The sequence below is a fragment of the Nylanderia fulva genome, unplaced genomic scaffold, assembly GCF_048542155.1.
Source record: "Nylanderia fulva isolate GAGA-0341 unplaced genomic scaffold, ASM4854215v1 Scaffold198, whole genome shotgun sequence".
Taxonomy (NCBI): Eukaryota; Metazoa; Arthropoda; class Insecta; order Hymenoptera; family Formicidae; genus Nylanderia; species Nylanderia fulva.
The window spans coordinates 40,695-63,041 of NW_028190249.1; the positions used below are offsets into that span (position 1 = coordinate 40,695).

Below are 22,347 nucleotides of genomic sequence, written 5' to 3' on the forward strand. Positions count from 1 at the left end.
GTAAATTATTGAAGCTTATTAGATGTAACTTTGCATAGAATTATGTGTGTTTTTTTGTAGAGCAATGTACAAATTAAGATATATAGTTTCTGTTAAAAAATAATTACACAATAGAAATATCGGAACAAGATTTAAAAGTTTCTTGAGGTCCGCAGCCTTGATTGTGTGTACCATCTTTACATTTGCCCCAATTATTTCCAGCAACATATTCCCATCTAAAAATTAAATAAATGTAGAATAAAGACTTTTCATATATATACAATATTTTATATATAAAAAATTGTAAAATAATTTACTTTTCAGCATTTTTATATAATTAATTACAAAAATAATCACATTAATTTGACATTCGTGATTTTTACCACTGAACTTAAAACAGTTCTTTAATATTTTTCTAAGAGTATATCATATATATATATATACATATGTGTGTGTGCATTTATGCGTGTGTGCGTGCGTGCGTGCATGTGTGTGTGTGTGTGTGTGTGTGTGTGTGTATGTATGTATATTTTTTGTTATTATCTCAAAATCTGGACAAAAAAATACATTTGATATAAATCAATTTATAATTCTAATATTTTACAGATATTTAACATATTTTTTGTAAAATTATTATAAATCTTCTCACACAGGCAGAATTTCAACTGTAATAACGACTTTTAATTATTTTAAATATTAAAAACGTGTATTCGCTCATCTATTGATTAAAACAAAATTTAGTATATAAGAAGGCCAACTAATCGAGCATTATTAGATGATATAAACTAAGTATTTATTGGACATTTGAAAATGAGAGGTCATGTTACGTTGGTACGGTCTAGTTGGGAAGCGACAAACATTACAAGTAAGTGCACAGATCACGTAAGACCAATTTTTATATTTTGACACATTATTAATTTATTATATCTCACTACTCATAGTGCGTTATGACAACAATAATTTCTCGCATACTAACAATGAAATCTATTGGCTAAACATCTCAATAGAGCGATCAATCCGTAAGAAATATACTGACATTTTGTAATTTGACTCAACACGACATGCACTAATTCGGCGATAAAATTGCGACTTACAATCACTCATGATCATCTACTTTTAATTCCTATACTGAAGACCGCGTGCGGTCGCAACGTTTGTACTGTATTATCTTATATAGAATATAAATACTTAGTTTATATCATCTAATAATGCTCGATTAGTTGGCCTTTTTATATACTAAATTTTGTTTTAATTATTTTGTTAATACTATTTGTGAACTTCCCAGATAGCCAATGCAGTGAGTTTGCTGTCATGTTGCTAGCGTTAAAGCAACTAATTTTAAAAAACTTAGAACAAAGTTAGATAGCATTAGAATGAGTTGGTCGGGTTGTGTGGGGGGGGGGGGGGCTCACTTGAATTTTAATTTCAATAACGGCAAATTGATTACAACGTGTCAGCATCAATTTGCTATTTGTAACGAAGTAATTTGCTACTTTTTGTAATTTGTATTATTATATACGTATTGTTGCCGTCCTGTTTGCATTATGAGGCTCAAGCGCTAGAATGACGAATCATTTATTGCTGACATGTTGCAGACAACATAACGTATATTCCCAGTGAGAAATCACTAGTTAAAAAGATGTTGATTCGACGTCTTTTTAACTAGTGATTTAATTCTCACTGGATTAGTATTTGCAAACTGTTTGCTCTTAAAATTTTGTAATCTGATTGCATTTTTATAAGCAGTCATGTAACTGCATTCGTAATGTGTTTTACTTCGATGTCAGCAAATGTAGAGCAAATATGTAACAACATGCAATGGATTTAGTTTGCTCAATATGCTATATCACACGCTTGGTTATCTGAATTTATTCATTCATGCTATGAAAATAGAGAAAATAGTTGTTTTGTAATGTAACAATAATTGTATATGCGATTTCAAAAAAGATGTATGATTAGTAAAAAAATATATGTAGATTCGCAATTAAAAGCTAGTTGGTCGAAAATTAGCATTTTTTCGAGTGAAATAATTTTCTCCTGAAATCTAAAATATCTTTACCATTTTGATAATGTATTAAGTTATATACAGGGTGTAACTAAACAAAGGTATATACAAAGCACATTATCAGGTGCAGAACAATAAACTAAATCAAAAAGTCCTGAACCATTTTTTAATCTGAACTTTATTTTTGACGCTATAAATTGTTAAAATTTGCCAATTAGCGCGTGACTGTCACAGAAAACAGCGTAGGCGCCATCTTAGTAGGCGTTCCGTTGTAGCCACGCGCGCTAATTGGCAAACTTTAACAATTTATAGCGTCAAAAATAAAACTCAGATTAAAAAATGGCTCAGGACTTTTCAATTTAGTTTTCCGTTCTGCACCTGATGGTGTCCCAGATAGCACAGCGAATTCAAAAAGAATTTATTTGTATGTCACCAATTTTGAGTCCCTTTTCAAATACAAATAGAATTTATTTTATAAAATAATTTTATAAAATAAATTCTAATATGTATTTTAAAAGGTACTCAAAATTGGTGACATACAAATAAATTCTTTTTGAATTCGCTGTGCTATCAAAATTGGTGACATAAAAATGAATTCTTTTTGAATTCGCTATACTATCTGGGGTGCTTCGTATATCTTTGTACGTATACGTTTGTTTAGTTACACCCTGTATATTAAGTTACATATACATTAACTACATATAATTCGTACCTGAGAACACAGTGCTGACAAGTAAGATCTTTGGGCAAATAGGCATACATTGTATAATCGCCGGTGTTGGAACTGTTTAATACATATCTATCGGTACCATCTTCCATTTTCAGAGGATACTTAGCGAAACACTCTTCAGTTTCCAGTTCTTTTCCGTGATTCAGTGGGCAAACAGAATACCGAACGAAACCTCTATGGTTCGCGGTAATTCTAGTCACTAATTCAATCAATTGTCCTTGTTTGTAGCTGAAAACATACTTATATAGAGTGACTCATTTTAATCTTCCTTAGCAAATATTTTGAAAACTATAAGAAATACGAAAAAATGTTTCAAACAAAAGTATTTTTACTTCAAGGGAGACATAAGATGGTGTCATTATATAATTTGACCTTGTATAATCATTTGAAGGTCATGTAAAAGTCAACTTCAATTTCTTAAACAAAACTTTACTATTTTTTACTGCATATTCTTGTAGCTTTTTTCGAGAGCTTTTCTTTTTAATACTTTTGTTTAAAACACTATAATAACATTTTTTTAATAAGTACTTTTTGAGTTATTAAAGTTTGAAGTTTACAATTTTTTGGCATAAAAAATGTAAAATATCTTGTAAAATATTCCATTTTCGATAATCATATCTTAATACTTATTTTATGTACGAAATAAAATGATATGAGGCCAATCAATTGGTGTAAAGAAAACACATAACTTTAAAAAAAAATTCACAGTTAAATTGTTGTAAATTACATACTTTATGTGAATAATAATTATTATTATTTAAATAATTTAAGACTTGATTATAAATTTTTATATATCCTCATTTTAATCTGTTTAATTTTTCTTTCTCTATTTGTTCCTTTTCTTAGGATTTTTATTTTTCTTTGAATAATATTATTTTTTAAATAAACTTACGTTTTTACAATAGTACCAGTTCCATATTTCCCACCATTTTCATTGGCTCTGGGTGGTGGCAGTCTGTAATCATCGCCACAAAGACCGCATTTGCCACCGTTATCTATATGCACCTATATAAGTTAACAATTCAATTAAATCAGTCAGAAGCTTCATCAGTTAAAAATAATTTTCATTGTAATAAGTAATTGAGGATACAAAATAAATGGATATATTTATTTTTATGGATATTTTCATTTATTTTTGCTTTATGATACAAAAAAAGCGAATACAAGAAAAAATCAAGGACAAAATCAAAAACAAATATTCGGACAAAAAATTTATTTTATGTATAAAGTTATAAAAGAAAATTTTTCGTGAAAAAATTTATACTGACAATGAGTAGAAAACTTTTGATATTTTTGAAAGTTATTCAAAATTAAAATTTTTGAACTGAAAAATCATATTTTCTTTGAAATTTTATTTTTAAAATCTGTATTTTTACTAAATTGTTATTATAAATTAGAGAATTTATTGTTTACTTTATATATAGTTTCCTTATTTTAGTTATTTATATAAACGAGTCTGGAAAATCTACGTTTAATATTTTCTAGAGAAGTTTTACTTTTGTTTTTACTCGATAAATTAATTATTACTATACATTTATTATTTTTTTCTTCCATTCTTTCTCCCTTATTTTGTCCTCTCAGCAAAAGATTTAGACGAATGAAAGAAAATATACATTTCAGCACGGTAGTTTTATTTATCGTATAACTTCTATCAAAATTTTCAATCCATTGTAAATTATAGACCATTTAGATTAATTTCATTAAAATTTTAGTATGAAAATTTTAGCATAGAAATTTATTGAAATTTCGACCTAACTGGCCAGTACAATTTAATTAGAAACACTACGTTTCGACCCTTAGGTACGGGTCCTTTTCAAGTGTAACTGCACAATAAAAATATACAATGATTAAGATATGAAACAATAATTTACAAAGTTGTTAACGAAAAAATTTAAAATAATATAAAAATAATGTAATGTACCTTTCAAGATGTTGATTCGACAGCAGTAAAATTACTAATGTTAAACCGGAAGAGAGAGACAAGTAAATCAATTTAAGTCAAACGTTAAAAAGCACAATAATATCAAAATTCGACAATACAACGAAATAAATAAATAAATAAATAGACAATCGTATACTGTGGATCAACTTATCATAAATCGGATTTAGATTTTCTGTGTCCTTTTGCAAATTAATGTTATTTTTATATTTTTTAATAAAAAACATCTCCGCTAATTCTCTCTTTCTTCTATGTTTTTCGCAATGCAAAATCCTAGGTTCCATCCATTTAAAATAATGGTCATATTTTATTCGATGTTTGCTAATTACGTTAAAATTGCTATGATGTTGTTTAATATTTCTACAATGATCGTTTACGCGTGTAGCTAATTGTCTTTTTGTTTGCCCTGTATATGTTGCATTGCAATTGTTACATTCTATCAGATACACAACGTCAGTTTTTTTTCATATAGTTGATCTTATCTTTACCTCTCTTGATTAATCTATTTAATTTTTTCGGGATAATATAAACAATGTCGAGGCCACATTTTTTTAACGCAATACTCAGATTTTCGCTCAAGTTTTTTATATAAGGTATCGGTAACAATAATCTCGTATTAAACTTTTTACATCCATTGTCATTAACCATCAAATATTCTCTACGGTGTTTTAGAGTTTTCATTCTCTTCTCAATATGTAGTTCAATGAAAGGTTTCGGGAAGCAATTGTTAACCAAAATATCCGTAATAATTCTGATGTTATCAGTGTGAAAGCATTCATTTGAGAGTAATAAAGCTCTGTCGACTAAACTTCTAATCGTGTTGATTTTATACTGAAGGGGGTGGTTTGAAAGGAAATTTAGATATCTGCCAGAAAAAGTGGGTTTTCTGTACCAATTGGTCAACAATGTCCCCTCCGCTTTTACAACAGTAATGTCCAGGAAATTTATAGAACCGTTGACTTCAACCTCATGCGTGAACATTAGGCGTTCGTGGTAACTATTAAACATCGTTAATATCTCATCAATTTTTGTTTTAGATGCTATTGCAAAAATGTCGTCAACGTGTGTGTATCTGTAAAAGACCGGTATATAGTTTAACTTGCTTAAACATTGTGTTTCAAGCTCGTCCATGACCAAGTCAGCCAATATTGGTGATAAGGGTGACCCCATCGGGCAGCCGAAAATTTGTTCGTAGTATTTTCCACCAAATTCGAAGCTCGTTAGATCAAGGACAACCGAGAGTGCATGTAAAAACTGGGGCAATGTCAAGTCAGTATTTTGCGTAATATACGTCCATCTCTTTTTCACCGCTGTTAAAGCTAAATCTTTAGGGATGTTCATAAATAACGATGAAACATCCAATGAAAATAAAAACTGGTCGTCATTGAACTTCGTGTGTCTAATAGCTTTAACAAACGTCCAACTATCCTTGACATACGATTTAGGCTTAGGAATTGAATTTGACAAAATTTCCCGTAGATATTGCGCTACATTATACGTGGGGCTACCTACAGAAGAGACAATAATGCGTAAAGGATAGCTCTTCTTGTGCACTTTTGGTAATCCTTAACACCTTGGAAGATATTTTTATGGTGCAATTACACTTAAAAAGGACCCGTACCTATAAGGGTCGAAACGTAGTGTTTCTAATTAAATTGTACTGGCCAGTTAGGTCGAAATTTCAATAAATTTGTATGGTTTTACTCATCACTGCTGGCGACTTCATTAATTTTATCGTTATGAAAATTTTAGCTTTCGAGTATTTTTATTAATTTTGCACAATATCTTATTAAATTATTTACTATTTTCTTATTAATAAAACAAAAGAATTTAAAAAAAATTAAAACAGCCATTTTATTTAAAAGGCATTAAAAAGATATATTAAATATTAAAACAAAGTAAAATAAAAATTTTTCCGACGTAAAGGTGTGTATATTTTAATAGTTTTCTTAATTGAGGCTATACAATAATTTTCAATATTTTTCGTCTAAAGAAATGCACACTTACAAATAAACCTCCGCAATAGTTTCCGTCATCGTCATAGTTGACGGGTGTTTTGAATCCTTTTCTCCACGCACTTCCTCTATTCACGGGTTCCATAAGCATCCCATGTCCATGGATCTCTTCAAGGTAAAAGATTCCAAGAATGAAGATGACCGCTAATTTAACGTACATCATAATGATGAAATATTTTCAATATGTACAACTGCTTTAACAATGTACTACTGTATTAATGGACACCATTAAATGTAACTTCGACAAAAATTACTCACTTTTTATAGGATTGCAAAAGAGATAAGAATTTCAATTTGACGCGATCAATAATGAGATAAGCAATATTTCAAAGAAATCATATGTGACGAACCCATTCACTTGGAAGCATTAGACTTTTACGCTTCGTTTATCAATGTTTACGTTTATGAATATATAAATGAATATGTTTTATTATTAATATTTTTAAGTATTAATATTTTTATATACAAAATAAAATAACATGTCAAAATTTTCCAAAAAAATTATTTAACGTTGCGAATATCGAATTGCATTTTATACAGTGTCCCGAAGAGTCGCGGGACGACAAAATATTTCGAAAAATATTATTAAAAAATTTTGAAACAAAAGCTGTAAAGTTTACAAAGATCTATTTATTAGCCTTATCAGTTTGACCTTCAGTAGCGTTTTTTAAGATTATTTCAAGATCAACTCGATTTTTTTAATGGAATTATACTATCCTAAGTTGTAAATAGATTCCTTGTAATATTTTGCATACAAAATTATAAGATGAGTAAAATAACAAAAAATTGAATAGTTTACGATAAACAAAATAAAAATACGGATATATTTTTATATCCTTTTTATAATTTACATTTTTTTGTACAACTGTGTTTACATAAGCGGCTTTAAATATAAAATATTATATGGAAGTTATCTAAATAAATCGCCATATAATTTTAACTTTTATTTAGATTTATTTATTACAAAATCATCTTTATCTTATCTAATATATGAATTTTTATCTCATCTTTATAGCTATCTAATTTTAAAATTATTTAAGCATTATATCATTTAACACTGTTTACTTCATATTCTATATTTTATTCTGACATATTTTGATATAAAATACAAAATATCTCGTAGAAAATTTAAATTTAAAATTAATAAAATTTAAAAGAAGAGGATTCAAAAAGGGTCGGTGAAATATAAAGCAAAATGGATGTTAAGTAAATATCTTATTAATTTTACTATCAGCAGTAATTGAAATATTACAAAAATGTAATTATTAATTTTATTCCACGACACTAATATACATGTATAATAAAATAGGATTAAGGCCAGATTAAGAATAGGAATAAGAATACATCGTTACAAAATTTAATTCACAATTTAAGTTTCTCGAAGTTTTACTTGAATTTGTTTTCATATTTTTTGTAAATAAATGTACAGACACATCTTATTCGAGAATTTTATTTTCTATTATCAAGTTTGTAAAGAAAATATAACGTAAGTTATATTTTACATTTATAGTTTTTTATTATATATTAAATATTTTTTTAATTATTAAGAAACACATTCTTTTAGATAAAGAATGTCAGTATATACACATATATCATATAAATTATAAAATTTTTTAAATTAAACATTCAACTAATATGAATGCATCTTCGCTTTCGAACATACTTCAACAAATCAACTTATATAATAGGTATTGAATCCATATATATATTAGAGATGTGCGAATCAAGATTTTCTAATTCGAATCGAATCGAATTTGCAAAAAAAACAACTCGAATCGAATCGAATCGACAAAAATATCGCCGAATCGAATCACCTATATTTCGAATTCGAATCGAATCAACGCGTATAGAATTAAACGGATTTTAAATCTTCTTACGCGGTTCTTTGATTCGAATTCGAATTGCAGTGATTCGACGTTATCGAATCTTTCGATTTCGAACTACGTCGATTCGAATTCGAATAATTCGCACATCTCTAATATATATTAAAATTATATATAAAATCTAAAGCATAGTTCTAAAAATAAAGTGAAAATGTCTTTATACAATGTGCGTGATATTTCTACAATAACATTAAAATAATTAAATGCAAATTTTTTTTCCAAAATTCTATTAAAATTCTTGATACTAAACTCTTTTAACAATAACAAATATGTATGTAAGCACACGCGCATATGAATAAATGAATGAGTGAGATAATTCCTATGTATAAAAGAGATTTCTATGTAAAAAAAAAAGAGTATTTAATTATTAAGAAATTACCATTCTAAAAATTAGAGAGGCAAAAGTCTATATGTCTACTTAACAAAATATATAAGTATTACTTTAATATACATTTTATATGTAAAAAGTTGTGTAAATAAGTATTGTTTTGTGACACTTTCTTGAAGATAATAATTTTAATACTAACATATATAGTAATAAAATAATTAAATTTGTAGTATAATTATTTTTTCTCATTACTTAGCATAATTTCTTGATATTATTACTTTTATCGAAAAAGTAATTTTAAGCAATAAAATATGAATTAAAGCAATATTTTTATACAACTTTTTAGATAAATAAATTACATATTAAAACAACATTTCTTTACAAAATTTCTGCTTTAAGAGGTTTTTTGAAAATTTTGAATTTTCTGCGAAAATATAGCAGACATTATAAAATTATAAAATAAGACTAATTATTACTCTTTTTTTTTACAATAACCACTTTTTACAAATATTTAATTTCTTTAACGACAGTTGAAATATTTTTATATCAGTAATTTGAAAATCTGCCATTAAAATACGAAATTAATGCAGCCTTTTGAATTATTTAAAAAATTTTTTTGTAATTTTCGAATTTTTCAAAAATTTTTTTAACAATTATAGTATTATAAATATATTAATTATATTATATATATAAATATATATAATTATATTGTCAAAAATTATTATGTCTATCATTATAATCATAATTACGACACATTTTGTTCCACATCGATCAATATAGACTGCCGTTTTTTTATTTATGATTTTGATCGTTGCTAACAGAGAAATATTCTTATGTAAAAATTATCAATTCTGTTGAACAAATATTGATTTAATAATGGCAGTCAAGCATTAAGACACCTGTGCCATTATTGACATATTATTTGTAACGTATCTTATTGTACAAAATAAATATGAATTTTATATACATAAGATGTAACATTAAAGCAATAATGTTTCACAGAAATATCTTTTCATTTAAACATGGCATCTAAGAATTTTCAGCGTGCGTTTTCTCGCAATATCTCTTCAAGGAAGCATTTGCGAACAAACTTCCAAATAAAATAGTTGTTCATTTTGAGATTATCCTAAATTCGTATTTTAAGTTTGACTATTTAACCTGGAAACACCCTGTATATCTATAAAAGGTACAATTTTTTAAAAAAATTCAAAGATTACAAAAATTAATAAAAAAAAATCAATTTGAAAGACTGTTAATTAATTTCATGTTCTAATAGCAGATTTTTTTAAATGATCAATAGAAATTTTCTTTCGATCCAAATATTCGCACACACTCTCGCACTATTTTTCATCTTTAAATTCATAATTATTTTACTATTTCTGAATAATTTCATTTGGCGATTGCAATATCCACAGCGGATCTTCTTCCTGTTTCCTCCTCTCCTTTCTTCTCTGGCCGCGATTTTTCACTCGATTGGGACTCCAATTGACCACCTTATCGGTGATTGGTTGCATTTTGGTCGATGTCGATAAGACATTACTATATTGCATTAAATGTATCGGTACACTTTGGCTCAGTTCTTGCTCCTCATAATCACTCGGAAAAATATATTGCGAATGGTAATACTGTTTCAGGGTTGACTCGTCACGAAAACTCTGCATCGCACACCACACGTGGCACAATAAGCATGGGAATCTCGTCAGCCAATATTCTGTAAACTTTTCAGGAATCTCGCCCAGACTCCTCTGCGCTTCCGGAGTTAGTTCTCTGTAGTGATGTTTCTATAAAAACGCAGCAACATTGTAACATTAACAATAATAATTAGGATATTGCTAAGAAACATTATACAGCATGAGGAAAAAATATGAGACTGATAAAGTATCTCGGAAGAAGTGCCCAGGTACATAGCCACAGTAATTATTATGACATCATTTTGATGGCAAATGATGCATTTTGACATCAAAATGATGTCATAATAATTACTGTGGCTATCTGGGTGGAATATAGAAAAAAATGTTAAATACAAAAGAAGTAGAATTCAAGGTGCAGCACTTGATGATGATCTTGATTTTGACCTAGAAAGAAAATTAAGGGTTATTTCAAGGTCATTTTTTTTAAATAGAACCACCATATTTTTTACAGAAATCGATTCCTTACAATATTCTGCATAAAAAGTTATAAGGGTTGGGTGACTAAAAATTGAATAGTTTATGATATTTTGTACTTCAAAAAATATGACATAATTTTACATAAATTATAAAATTTTTTTTATCTCGTAAAATATTCATTTTTCGATTATCTTACCTAAATACTTTTATGCACAAAATAATGAAGAGAATCAATTGGTATAAAAAAAGTTATTTTTGAGGAAAATATGTAATTTGCAACTAACAGCTATACATTTTTTCTATGCACCAATTGATTTCCCTCATTATTTTGTACATAAAAGTATTAAAGTGAGATCATCAAATTCTGAAAAAATTCTGAAAAAATATTTGAATATACGTAGAATATGGTACCATATAGGAAATTTTCCTATCACAATAGGATCCATTCGTAAAATAATATTTGTTCCAAACAAAATGAGAATTTCAGCCAAATTTCAACTAAAAACTCAATGATATCCAATTTTTAATTAATTTAATTATTTAATATTACATAAATAATATATTTTTAACAAATAATTCTAAAATAAAAAATTTTTAACTTTTAAGTAAAAGCTTAAAAAAATTAGCAAAAAAAAAAGAAAAGAAGATGGTGCAAACAGTACATGATGTTCCCAAGCGGTCACCCATTTGCTGAAGAAATAATAAAGAAATTAATAATAACAAAGAATTTCAAGATTATTGTAAATAATTTACATTTTAACTTTATAATTTAAGTGTACATTTGATACAAAAAATATATATCATTAAGGAGATCCTAAAGCCGTCTGTTTTACCGATAAAACACAAAGTTGGATTCAAATAAACCACTAATTTTTTTATTAGTTATGCAGATTGGAAAATCCTTTTCCCCAATTAAAGTACTAATAATAACGAACTGCGAACGCTATAATTTCATGTAAAGAAATTTAAAAAAGTTAAAAAAATATAATTTTTATTTTTTAGTTCGTTATTTACGTTTTTTTACTTTTTATAGTTCATTATTATTAGTATTTTAGATGTGAAAAAGGATTTTTCAATCTATATAACAAATAAAAAGATTAGAGATCATATCCAACTTCATGTATCGATAAAATGGCTTTAGGATCATCTTAAATTTGATCTTTAGGTCAAGGTCAATGTCATCATCAAGCGATCCCCACTTTAAATCCTACTACTTCTGAATTTAACTTTTTTCTATATCTCACTCCTTCCGAGATATTTTACCAGTACCATACTTTTTCCTCATTCTGTATATTTTTTCCGTCACTTTCAAATATACAGGATGTCCCAACCTTACCGTACCATCCGTTTATGAGAGTCCTATAGTTATTTGGAGACGATTTTTCCTCAGCAAAAATGTCGAGGAAGGTAATCATTTTTTTAATGTTCCCAATTTTTGATATCATGTATCTTTGTAACTAAGCCTTAATTTAAATTCTATTAAAGTAAATTTACCTGAAATTAACTAAAAAATGTAATTTTGATAATTTATTTTCACAAGACTTAGTTTATAAAAAAGGTTTTATTTTCAATCATTTATAACTCGAAAATTATTGGTGCCTGGACATTTTCGCTGAGAGAAAATCGTCTCCAAATCGCCTCAAGAATATCCCATTAACGAATGGTACAGTAAGTCTGGGACACCCTGTATATCAAGTATATATTAGTTTTATAAACGAGCCACTCACCTTGTTCCGTAAAGCCCTGAGTAAATCTCTTACGCTATCGCCTCGATAACTTCTATATTTTCGCAAGTCTGCTGCAACCTCATGATCTATGTGCGATCTCCAATCATCGCGGATCACATGTTTGCTGCAAGTTTCTAAGGATATTAAAGCTGGGCTATCAAGTTGATCCTTTTCCACTCGATCGCTAACATCCTGTCACAAATAAAATATATCCCAGTAATTAATAAAAAATTGTTAGTTATATCAATTATCATAATTACTTTGCTTTTAAGTAAAAATTTTTCAATAAAACATATTTAGCTGTATATATAATATATAATATTCATAGATAAATGGATAGATAGATATATTTATTTGTCCCCTCAGGGTTACAATTATATATATATTTTTTTATCTATTTAGAATTCAAATAAAAGAAAAGTGCCCAAAAATATTAAAACATTTTACATACTTGGAAAAAACTCAAAATCTCTCCTGGATTCCAGAAGATCGGGTAGTTACAAATTGATAAAGCTGGAGGTCTCTCGGCAGGATTTCTGCATATCATCATCTTGATTAATAATAATGCTAATTCTCTATCACTCGAGGATATTCCTTGGAGCGCTGTCATATTAGTCTCTCCACCTGTAAAAACAAATCAAAATAAATAATTGATGATTGATATCCTATATTTGAAAAATGAAGAGTAAGTATATAATGATAAATAAATTGCCATGATATTTTTGTTACTGATAATTTAATAAATAATATTACGAATATATATTGTAAATATATTAATATAATCCTATCTTTGTGCCAAATATAATAATATATATGTAATATATAAAAAGTATATGTGTAATATATAAAAATTGCATTTTCACGATTTTCCTTGGCGTTTGGACAATTTTAAGCTTCATTTTCTAGTTCAGCAGGTCCAAAAAACACAAAGATACATCGGTTTTATACATTCCCCTTATAGACAAATTTTGGCCTTTTTTCAGCATTGTTTTTTCATTGCACTTACAAAGAATATTGGCTTGTCTTCGTAGCGGATCGCCAAAAGGATGTTTGCCGTCAGAGAGGACATAATAAAAAACACAGCCGAGTGAAAAGATATCGACGGCGCATGTTGTTCTTTCTCCATTCAACATTTCAGGTGCTATCCAGCCGTCAGTCCCAGTAATCCCGGATCTCCGCGAAAATGATACGCGCCCAAGCTGAAGTTTCTTGCACAATCCGAAATCCGATATCATCGCACGTACCTCTCCTCGAGGTCCAGGAACAGAGAGCAACACATTGTGAGGTTTAATGTCTCTGTGGACTATATACACAAAAAGAAATTATATAATTATGAATATAATTGTAAATTATAAATAATTATAATTTATCAAATTTATTATAGAATATTTATCATTTATTTGTAATTTATTATCTAGATCTCATAAATTATCTAGTTTAAAAAAATTAATAAATTATCTAAATTTATTATCTAAATAATTTATTATAAAGATTAATAAAGGTAAATTATAAATAATTATAATTTAGAATATTTATCATTTATTTATAACAATAATAAGAATATTAAATCGGCTTTTTTTAATATTAAAAACAATATACAGAGTGTCCGGTAACTAACGGACCAACGATTACAAGTGGATTCTTTGGTCAATTTGGGAACGATTTTTCCTCAGCAAAAATGTCGAAAAAGGTCATCATTTTTTACAACTTTCCAATATTTGTCATTATGTATCTTTATAACTAAGCCTCAAATAAAAATTTTATTATAGTAAACTCTACCTGAAATTAACTGAAGAATGTAATTATGTTAGACTTTTAACTCCAAAACGTTTAGTTTTCAACAAACCCATTTTTTTCAATCGCTTATAACTCGAAAATTATTGACTTTTCAACATTTTGCTAAGGAAAAATCGTCTCCAAATTGGCCAGAGAATCCGCCCTTAATCATTGGTCCGTTAGTTACCGGACACCCTGTATACACCTCCTCCATCTCGGCCAATAGAGCCAAACGCGATGTTATTGCGAAACTTAAGAAAGAAAAATTGAGAAATCTGAGAATTTTCTTTCTTAAGTTTCGCAATAATATCGCGTTTGGCTCTATTGGCCGAGATAGAGGAGGTATATATATTTATTTATAATTTATTATCTATATATCTAGATTTATTATCTATATATTCTAAATTATAAATTAATCAATAAAATGTTTAAATTATAAACAATTAAAAGTAATAAAATATTGCTGAAGTTTACATAGACTAACCGATGTCTAATAAATGTAGATGTGCCAATCCGGACGTAGCCTGATACAAAATATTCTTCACAGATATCTTTTCTCTGTCATATCTGCCCGTCACGTAATCTTGTAAAGTAGCTTCGGCCAACTCCAGTGCAATATATCTGAACATACGATCCTCTTCGGTACAGAAATACCTGACTACATTTTCATGCGCATCTGATTCCCTCAACAGCGCCACTTCGCGATCAGCAAAAGTAAAACAATCTGGCAACAGACGTTTCACGGCCACAGCGCGACCGTCGAATTCACCCCTGGATAGAAAGAAGCAAAAAATAAAATAAGAAATTTTTTTGTATAAATAAAAAAGAAAATTAAATAATAAAATAATAAATTTAAAGCAATCGAGATAAATTAGCTATATAAACATTATACAGGGAGTCTATTTTAATTGACCCCCAAAAATATTTTTTTATATCAATCTTTCTCGCAATTTTCGGCATAAAAAGTTATAAGAATGAGATGACCAAAAAAAAATATATATATATATATTTAAAAAAATATAAATGACCTTTAAATGACCTTGAAAAACGTCCTTTAGAAAAAACTCAGTAGCGCCATCTTATGTCTTTCAAATCAAACAACTTTTGTATAAGACTATATTAAACCAAACAACGATATCTCTATATTAAATCAAATAACGATATCTCTATATTAAATCAAACAACTTTTGTACAACACTGTATATTAAAATATTAAACTCACTTGAATACAGAGGTTCCTTCGCAACCTTTGCCAAGAATTTGTTTCGTGTTGAAAATAATTTTTCCCACTTTCACTAAGTCATCTCCAATATCTTCTGGCAGAACAACCGAATCGCCTGATCTACCAGAATGACTCGTGCGACTGCTTTCACGCGAGTTCTTAACAATCAATTTAATAATATATACATTAGTAAAGCTCGTATAAGATTATACATTAAAAGCTGAAATTGAGATTGCATTATGATGAAAGTAATAAATATCTTACCTGTAATAACTGCTGAGATTGCTTCTTATTTCGTGTATACCATATTGTAATCACGCATATTACTAATACAGTCAGAAGCAATATTATAGCATTATTTTCTTGTTGACTGGTCCATACTTTTTTGCACATATTTAATATCATTATGTGCCAATTTTTGTTGCTTTCTAATTGCCCAGTATCATTTGAGACGTCTGACTGCTCAGCAACAGATGACTCTCTTTCAGTGACATTCAACGTTGAAGACTCCAAAATTATCGGATCGGACCGCCCAGTTATTTGAAGGAGTTGCTTTTGTGATCTAAATTCTACAAGTACATTATAATAGTCTAAATTACAAAACGTAAGAAAAGTGCATAATAATTATACACAATAATTATACCTACATATATTATAATTAAATACATTACTTATATGTAATTAAATATATTAAAATATCCATAATTATATTTATATATAATTATAATTATTGATTTTTTCTGAAGAGCGCACTACCTTTGAAGGTCATTTGTTTTTTAAATGAAATCACCATATTGTTTTAAAATAATTCGATTTCTTGTAATTTTTGACATAAAAAGTTATAAGGATAAGATGGTAAATAAATAGTTCACAAGATATTTTATATCTAACTTTGACACTAATAAAAAAAAATATGTAATTTGCAACTAGTAGCTACATTTTTCTTACAAACAACTATTCCTTTTTCCTTACACCAACAGATTCCTTTCATTATTTTATGCATGAAATTTATGGTAAGAGTGTCAAAAAATAAATATTTTACAAGATATTTCATAGTTTATGTACGTTAGTGTCAAATTAAAGTATAAAATATCTCATAAATTATTCATTTTTTGGCCATCTTATCCTTATAACTTTTTAAAATTACAAGAAATCGATTTATATAAAAAAATGATAGTAATTCCATTTTAAAAAATATAAATGACTTTCAAATGACCTTCAAAAGTGCTCTTTGTCCCCCTTCAAATCAAACAACTTTTGTATAAAACATTTTATACAATCAAAAATAAAAGATTTTTGGATGTGGTCGATTAAAATTGGACATCTTGTATATATAGCTATGCTTTGCATCATATTACCTAACAAATTTTTTCTGATGTGTTTGGCATTTTGATAATTATCAAAATTATCTTCATTTATGTATAAAATATAATTTCCTGGCAATTTATTATCATCTGCATGAAGATCAGACGAAGTCAATGATGAACCCTCCAGTAATGAGCGTTCAATGTTGTTTGATATCGTCGTAGACGAATCAGCAAAGGATGGTAATGCATAGGGACCGTGCTGATGCTTTCCAACAAACACTGTAGGGCTAAAACAAGAAAAGATTCAATTATTTATCTTCTTCATTTAACTTTTTCAATATAAAATTATTTCTCCTTAATTATTCAGTAACTTACAATAACGGATAATCATTGCTTGGTTCCATCGTAAACCTCTCTAAGAAAGAGTCAGCGACACTTGTGAAAGGAATTCTCACTAATCCGTCTTTAGTTACAGTGTACATTGCTATCACTGGACTCTTGAGATTTAATTCCCAAAGAATTTTCCATCTCTTATCTAAGGTCACAACACAACCTGTTGAACTTCCAGTAATATGTAACAAATCTGAAAATAAATTTATATTATAAATATATTATTATGTCTTATATTACATAGAACATCCTATTTTAATTAACGCCTTATACTGTGTCATAAATATATTTAATATATTAAATATATTTTATTTTCATATATTTTATTATATTTAATATACTTTACTTTTATTTAATATATTAAATATATTTAATATTTCCATACAAAATAATTTAGGAGAATTTTAAAAATGCATAATTGTTTCACCAAAACTGGTACGTACCATAATTGTCTGTTACATCAGGTTCCATTTCTGCAGCAGAGTAACCATTAAATGTTATAACATTCCATTTTCTGTCTTTATGCTTACTGTCGACCATAATAATGTTATATTCTGTGCGACCCACAAAAATAGCATTCTGCATTTGCGAAGGGCAAGTATTTCCAACATTATTGAAACTTAAAGATTCCCTCATACCGGTTCTTGGGTCAATACTAAACCAGGTGTCTATTTTTCTACCAGTATATAATATACCATCACTACTTCTGCAAGGACTATTGGCCACCAACTCAGGAATGGTAAATGGTAGCTTTTTCAATTCTTCTGTACCTCTGCCAAATAGATAAAGAGAACCGTCTCTAGGATCTGGCAGAAAGATTGGCCTGGAAATAAAAAATAATTAATAATAATTCAGAGTGTTACTTAAAACACAAACAACAATTATAATTTTATCAATAAATATAAACAAATGTCACAAAACTATAAATATTTTATGAAAGTATGAAAGGAGGATGTTAAAAATAAGCTATTTTTGACCCAAAAGCAGAACCTAAATCAATCATTAGAAACTGTTTTTGATAAATTTATAAATTTCATAATTTGATAAATTTGATATATATTCAAAATAAAATCAATTGTATACTTATATATTGGTAAATAAGTAGTATGTGTAGAAAACTTAATGTTTTGATTTACATAATTTACATTACACATACAGGATGTTTACACATATGAAATATGTCACAAATTATGCATTTTAGAAAAAAATGTTTTATGTAAAAGTTGTAGCGCTTAAAAATATATATACTAGTCTTATCAGTTTGACCATAGATGATGATGTCAAGGTCAGAGCAAGATCATCTTAAATTTTTTAAATGACTACTATTTTAAAAACGTGTATTCGCTCGTCTATTGATTAAAACAAAATTTAGTATATAAAAAGGCCAACTAATCGAGCATTATTAGATGATATAAACTAAGTATTTATTCTATGTAAGATAATACAAACGTTTCGACCGCACGCAGTCTTCTTCAGTATAGGAATTAAAAGTAGATGATCATGAGTGATTGTAAGTCGGAATTTTATAGCCAAATTAGTGCATGTCGTGTTGAGTCAAATTACAAAACGTCAGTATATTTCTTACGGATTGATCGCGTTATGACAACAATAATTTCTCGCATACTAACGATGAAATCTATGGAATCGGCCAAACATCTCAATAGAACGATCAATCCGTAAGAAATATACTGACGTTTTGTAATTTGACTTAACACGACATGCACTAATTCGGCGATAAAATTGCGACTTAACACGACATGCACTAATTCGGCGATAAAATTGCGACTTAACACGACATGCACTAATTCGGCGATAAAATTGCGACTTACAATCACTTATGATCATCTACTTTTAATTCCTTTACTGAAGAAGACCGCGTGCGGTCGAAACGTTTGTATTATCTTATATAGAATAAATACTTAGTTTATATCATCTAATAATGCTCGATTAGTTGGCTTTTTTATATACTAGACTACTATTTTTTTTTTATATTAATCGATTTCTCGTAATATTCTGGATAAAAAGTTATATGGGTAAAATTGTCAAAAAGTGAATATTTTATGATATTTGATATTTTTATTTTACATAATCTTACACACACATAAACTATGAAATTTCATGTAAAATATTCACTTTTGGACCATTTTGCCCTTATAACTTTTTATGCAGAATATTGTAAGAAATCGATTTATATTTTTAAAAAATGTAGTGATTTAATTTAAAAAATTCAAAATCTTGTCCTGACATTGGCATCGCCATTTATGATCAAACTGATTAGATTAGTAAATAGATATTTTTAAACATTACAACTTTGGTTTGAAACATTTTTTTCTAAAATGCGGTTTATGAAATATTCGATCATTTCCAGACTTTTGACACATCCTGTATGTATAACATAAATTATGTAAATGAAGACATTAAATTCTTTACATATACTACTTATGTTTCAATATTAAGTGTATAATTGATTTTATTTTGAAGATATATCAAGAATATAAAGCTTAAAAATCTTTATATAACTTTCAATTGATAATAAATTTTGATTTTTATAACTTTCTCCGGACCTGACAGATAAATATTTAATTGTTTTTTTCTGCTTCTAGAAGATCCCAAAAACAGTTTCCAATGATTAATTTATGTTCCGCTTTTGGGCAAAAAATGGCTTATTTTTAACATCCTCCTTTCTAATCATCTTATATCATTATGCATTATGTAATTTATATAAAGAAAAACATACATTTCAGGTTCTGATAGATTCAAAGGCACTTTGACTACTGGTTCTGCAAAATCAAATGAAACATAGTTAAAACATGGGTGAAAACAATTAATTTCCTGATGTAATCGAACAAAACAATTACCATCATGATGCTTCCAACGTATTTCCCCGGATTGCTGACTAACACCAACAAACGATCCTTCGAGAGTAAAAAACACAAGAAGTGTATCATTTTGTTCCGCCACCAGTTCGGTGTTAGGACTCTAATAACAAATATTCAAGTCAAATTTTAATTGCAACAGCAAATAACAAATATTCAAGTCAAATTTTAATTGCATCAGCAAATAATTATAGTAATTATAGTATCAGTAATAATTATACATAAATCTATCTAAAAAATGAATGAATTTTTTATGAATTTAATATAAGCAATTTTTTTTCATATTTATGAGAAAATAATAAAGATCATGTAAATTATTTTTTTATTTTTAATAGTTTTTGACAAAATTTCATACTAACAGAACATTCTCTTTTTAAATATAACAAGTATGCTATTGAATTTGTTAACTCAAATATGTTGAGTTGATTGCAAAGTTAAGATTGTTTCATCAAGAATTGTACGTACTCAGATCGTTCACATTTTTTTCTTCTATGTATATTACTGTTTCGTTTAACAAATTATGTATCATTTTTTCAGTTTATACTTGAAAAGGACCACAACTATATAGTTGAAACGTTATAATTTCTAATTAATAAACAATAATTTGGCTAGTTTGGTCTATTAATTTAGAAATTGATCCTTTGAATAATTGACTAGCGATATTAATATATTTAATTTATAAAAAATTACATTACGTACATCCAAGTTGGGTTGTCCCACAATAAATGCAAACATTGACAGACTAAGAAGCAGCCAAATGTTCATCATCATGAAGAACATCTATGAATATCTTTGATCATACAATATGTGTGTAAATAAGTACAGCACTGTCAGAATGTGTCAATACTTTCTTCTGCGTAACACTTGTAATATGCATATACCATTTAATGCAATTGTTACATCCTCTTTCTCCAGAATGCAAAAAAATGGGAAAAAAACACATTGTACACTAACGGTGCTTATTTTTTTTTCTTTCAGATAAGAATGGAGCACAATGATCATCCTGTAAAAATGATTGTTATAGAAGACATTTAGACAAATTTTATTACAAATGTCGAATGTACCTGAAGCGAGGATAAAATCATCTTAATAAATAAATTTCATCCATTGTCAATTGGCATCTTCAGCTTCCAAGAGATTCAACAATCAATGAAAGCTGTTTCATTGTCGTACATACGAAATTATACGCAAATTGTGGAATATTTTATATAGACACGTGTCTCATACACATATATTTTCTATATATATATAATATATGTAAATAATTTACGCATGCGCGGAAAACAAATCCGAAAATCCCTAGCGATCGAGTGCAATTGGTTCTTACTAGAGTCCCTAGAAATAATTAAAAATAACAATAAAAAATAAACAAGGTTGGAAAATAACAAGGAACACACACTTTTGCATAAGCTGTCACGTCCGAGTGACCTTCTTTCCTCCTCTATTACTCTAAGTCTAAGACGAAAGGGTTAGCTCTCTATTTATTTAGGGCAATCTGCATGCACCGACTATACTCTGGGTGCGCCGAGAGCTGGAACTGACTTTTCGGATCTGGGGAATTTTAGGAATAGAGAATGTTTAGTAGGAATATATAATATCGTCTAGGAAAATTAATATTAGTTCAAAATCGTATAAAGTATGTTATTAATAAAACAAAGTAATAGTCTATTATCACGGATTTGAACATTTAGAATAATCGGTAAATAATCGCGAGTTGAGATTATTAAAGATTTATAGCGTTTTCGATTGGGAAAAAGTTAGTGCGCACTCAGTTCACACGAACACTGGACAAGTTCCATGGGTTGCACTGAATAGTGCAGGTGAAAAAGAACACGCCGAAATTTTCAGTGCCACTTGAGTTGACTAGATTCCGGGAAGAACGAAAAAGTAACCTCGACATCTTGTGTTCAGTTAAGGGTCGACAGGTCGGTCGGCCAAACTCCGAATTGATGTTGGAGACCTCGCGCGGTGACAACGCGAAACTCCGATTTCAGTGTTGCCAACGCCGAGAATCCAATTCTCGGGTTTTATGTAGTGGTGCATGTCTGTACACGTACATACA

General features: G+C 28.2%; 2 protein-coding genes across 3 annotated transcripts; both read right to left on the reverse strand.

Annotated features, from left to right (window-relative positions):
- Positions 1-6,879, reverse strand: LOC114945954 (uncharacterized). Its single transcript, XM_085481902.1, has 4 exons — positions 6,661-6,879; positions 3,607-3,719; positions 2,697-2,942; positions 1-215 (listed from the first exon to the last, which is right to left on the reverse strand). The coding sequence occupies exons 1-4, from the start codon at positions 6,829-6,831 to the stop codon at positions 104-106; spliced, it is 642 nt and encodes a 213-aa protein (XP_085338028.1). The 5' UTR covers positions 6,832-6,879; the 3' UTR covers positions 1-103.
- Positions 6,880-9,321: 2,442 nt separating this feature from the next.
- On the reverse strand, positions 9,322-22,347 carry Ire1 (serine/threonine-protein kinase/endoribonuclease Ire1). Of its 2 annotated transcripts, XM_029322309.2 has the most exons (15): positions 21,685-22,347; positions 21,350-21,620; positions 20,985-21,288; positions 20,268-20,388; positions 20,147-20,189; positions 17,853-18,232; positions 17,395-17,602; positions 17,071-17,306; positions 15,977-16,281; positions 15,713-15,870; positions 14,975-15,261; positions 13,721-14,017; positions 13,166-13,338; positions 12,715-12,906; positions 9,322-10,660 (listed from the first exon to the last, which is right to left on the reverse strand). In XM_029322309.2, the coding sequence occupies exons 3-15, from the start codon at positions 21,063-21,065 to the stop codon at positions 10,253-10,255; spliced, it is 2,889 nt and encodes a 962-aa protein (XP_029178142.1). In that variant the 5' UTR covers positions 21,066-21,288; positions 21,350-21,620; positions 21,685-22,347; the 3' UTR covers positions 9,322-10,252. The 2 variants fall into 2 exon arrangements, with proteins under 2 accessions (XP_029178142.1, XP_029178141.1); XM_029322308.2 differs by having other exon boundaries at positions 21,350-22,347.

Bases quoted from the DNA above. Each gene is read 5' to 3' on its own strand.
- LOC114945954 (XM_085481902.1), bottom strand. From the start codon at position 6,831: ATGATGTACGTTAAATTAGCGGTCATCTTCATTCTTGGAATCTTTTAC. The intron at 2,943-3,606 runs GTAAGTTTATTT...GTATGTTTTCAG, and splicing joins ACTGGTACTATTGTAAAAAC to CTACAAACAAGGACAATTGA. The intron at 216-2,696 runs GTACGAATTATA...TTTAATTTTTAG, and splicing joins TGTCAGCACTGTGTTCTCAG to ATGGGAATATGTTGCTGGAA.
- Ire1 (XM_029322309.2), bottom strand. From the start codon at position 21,065: ATGTTCTTCATGATGATGAACATTTGGCTGCTTCTTAGTCTGTCAATG. The intron at 18,233-20,146 runs GTATGTTTTTCT...TTTTATTTCCAG, and splicing joins AATCTATCAGAACCTGAAAT to GCCAATCTTTCTGCCAGATC. The intron at 16,282-17,070 runs GTAATATGATGC...ATGTACTTGTAG, and splicing joins CATCAGAAAAAATTTGTTAG to AATTTAGATCACAAAAGCAA.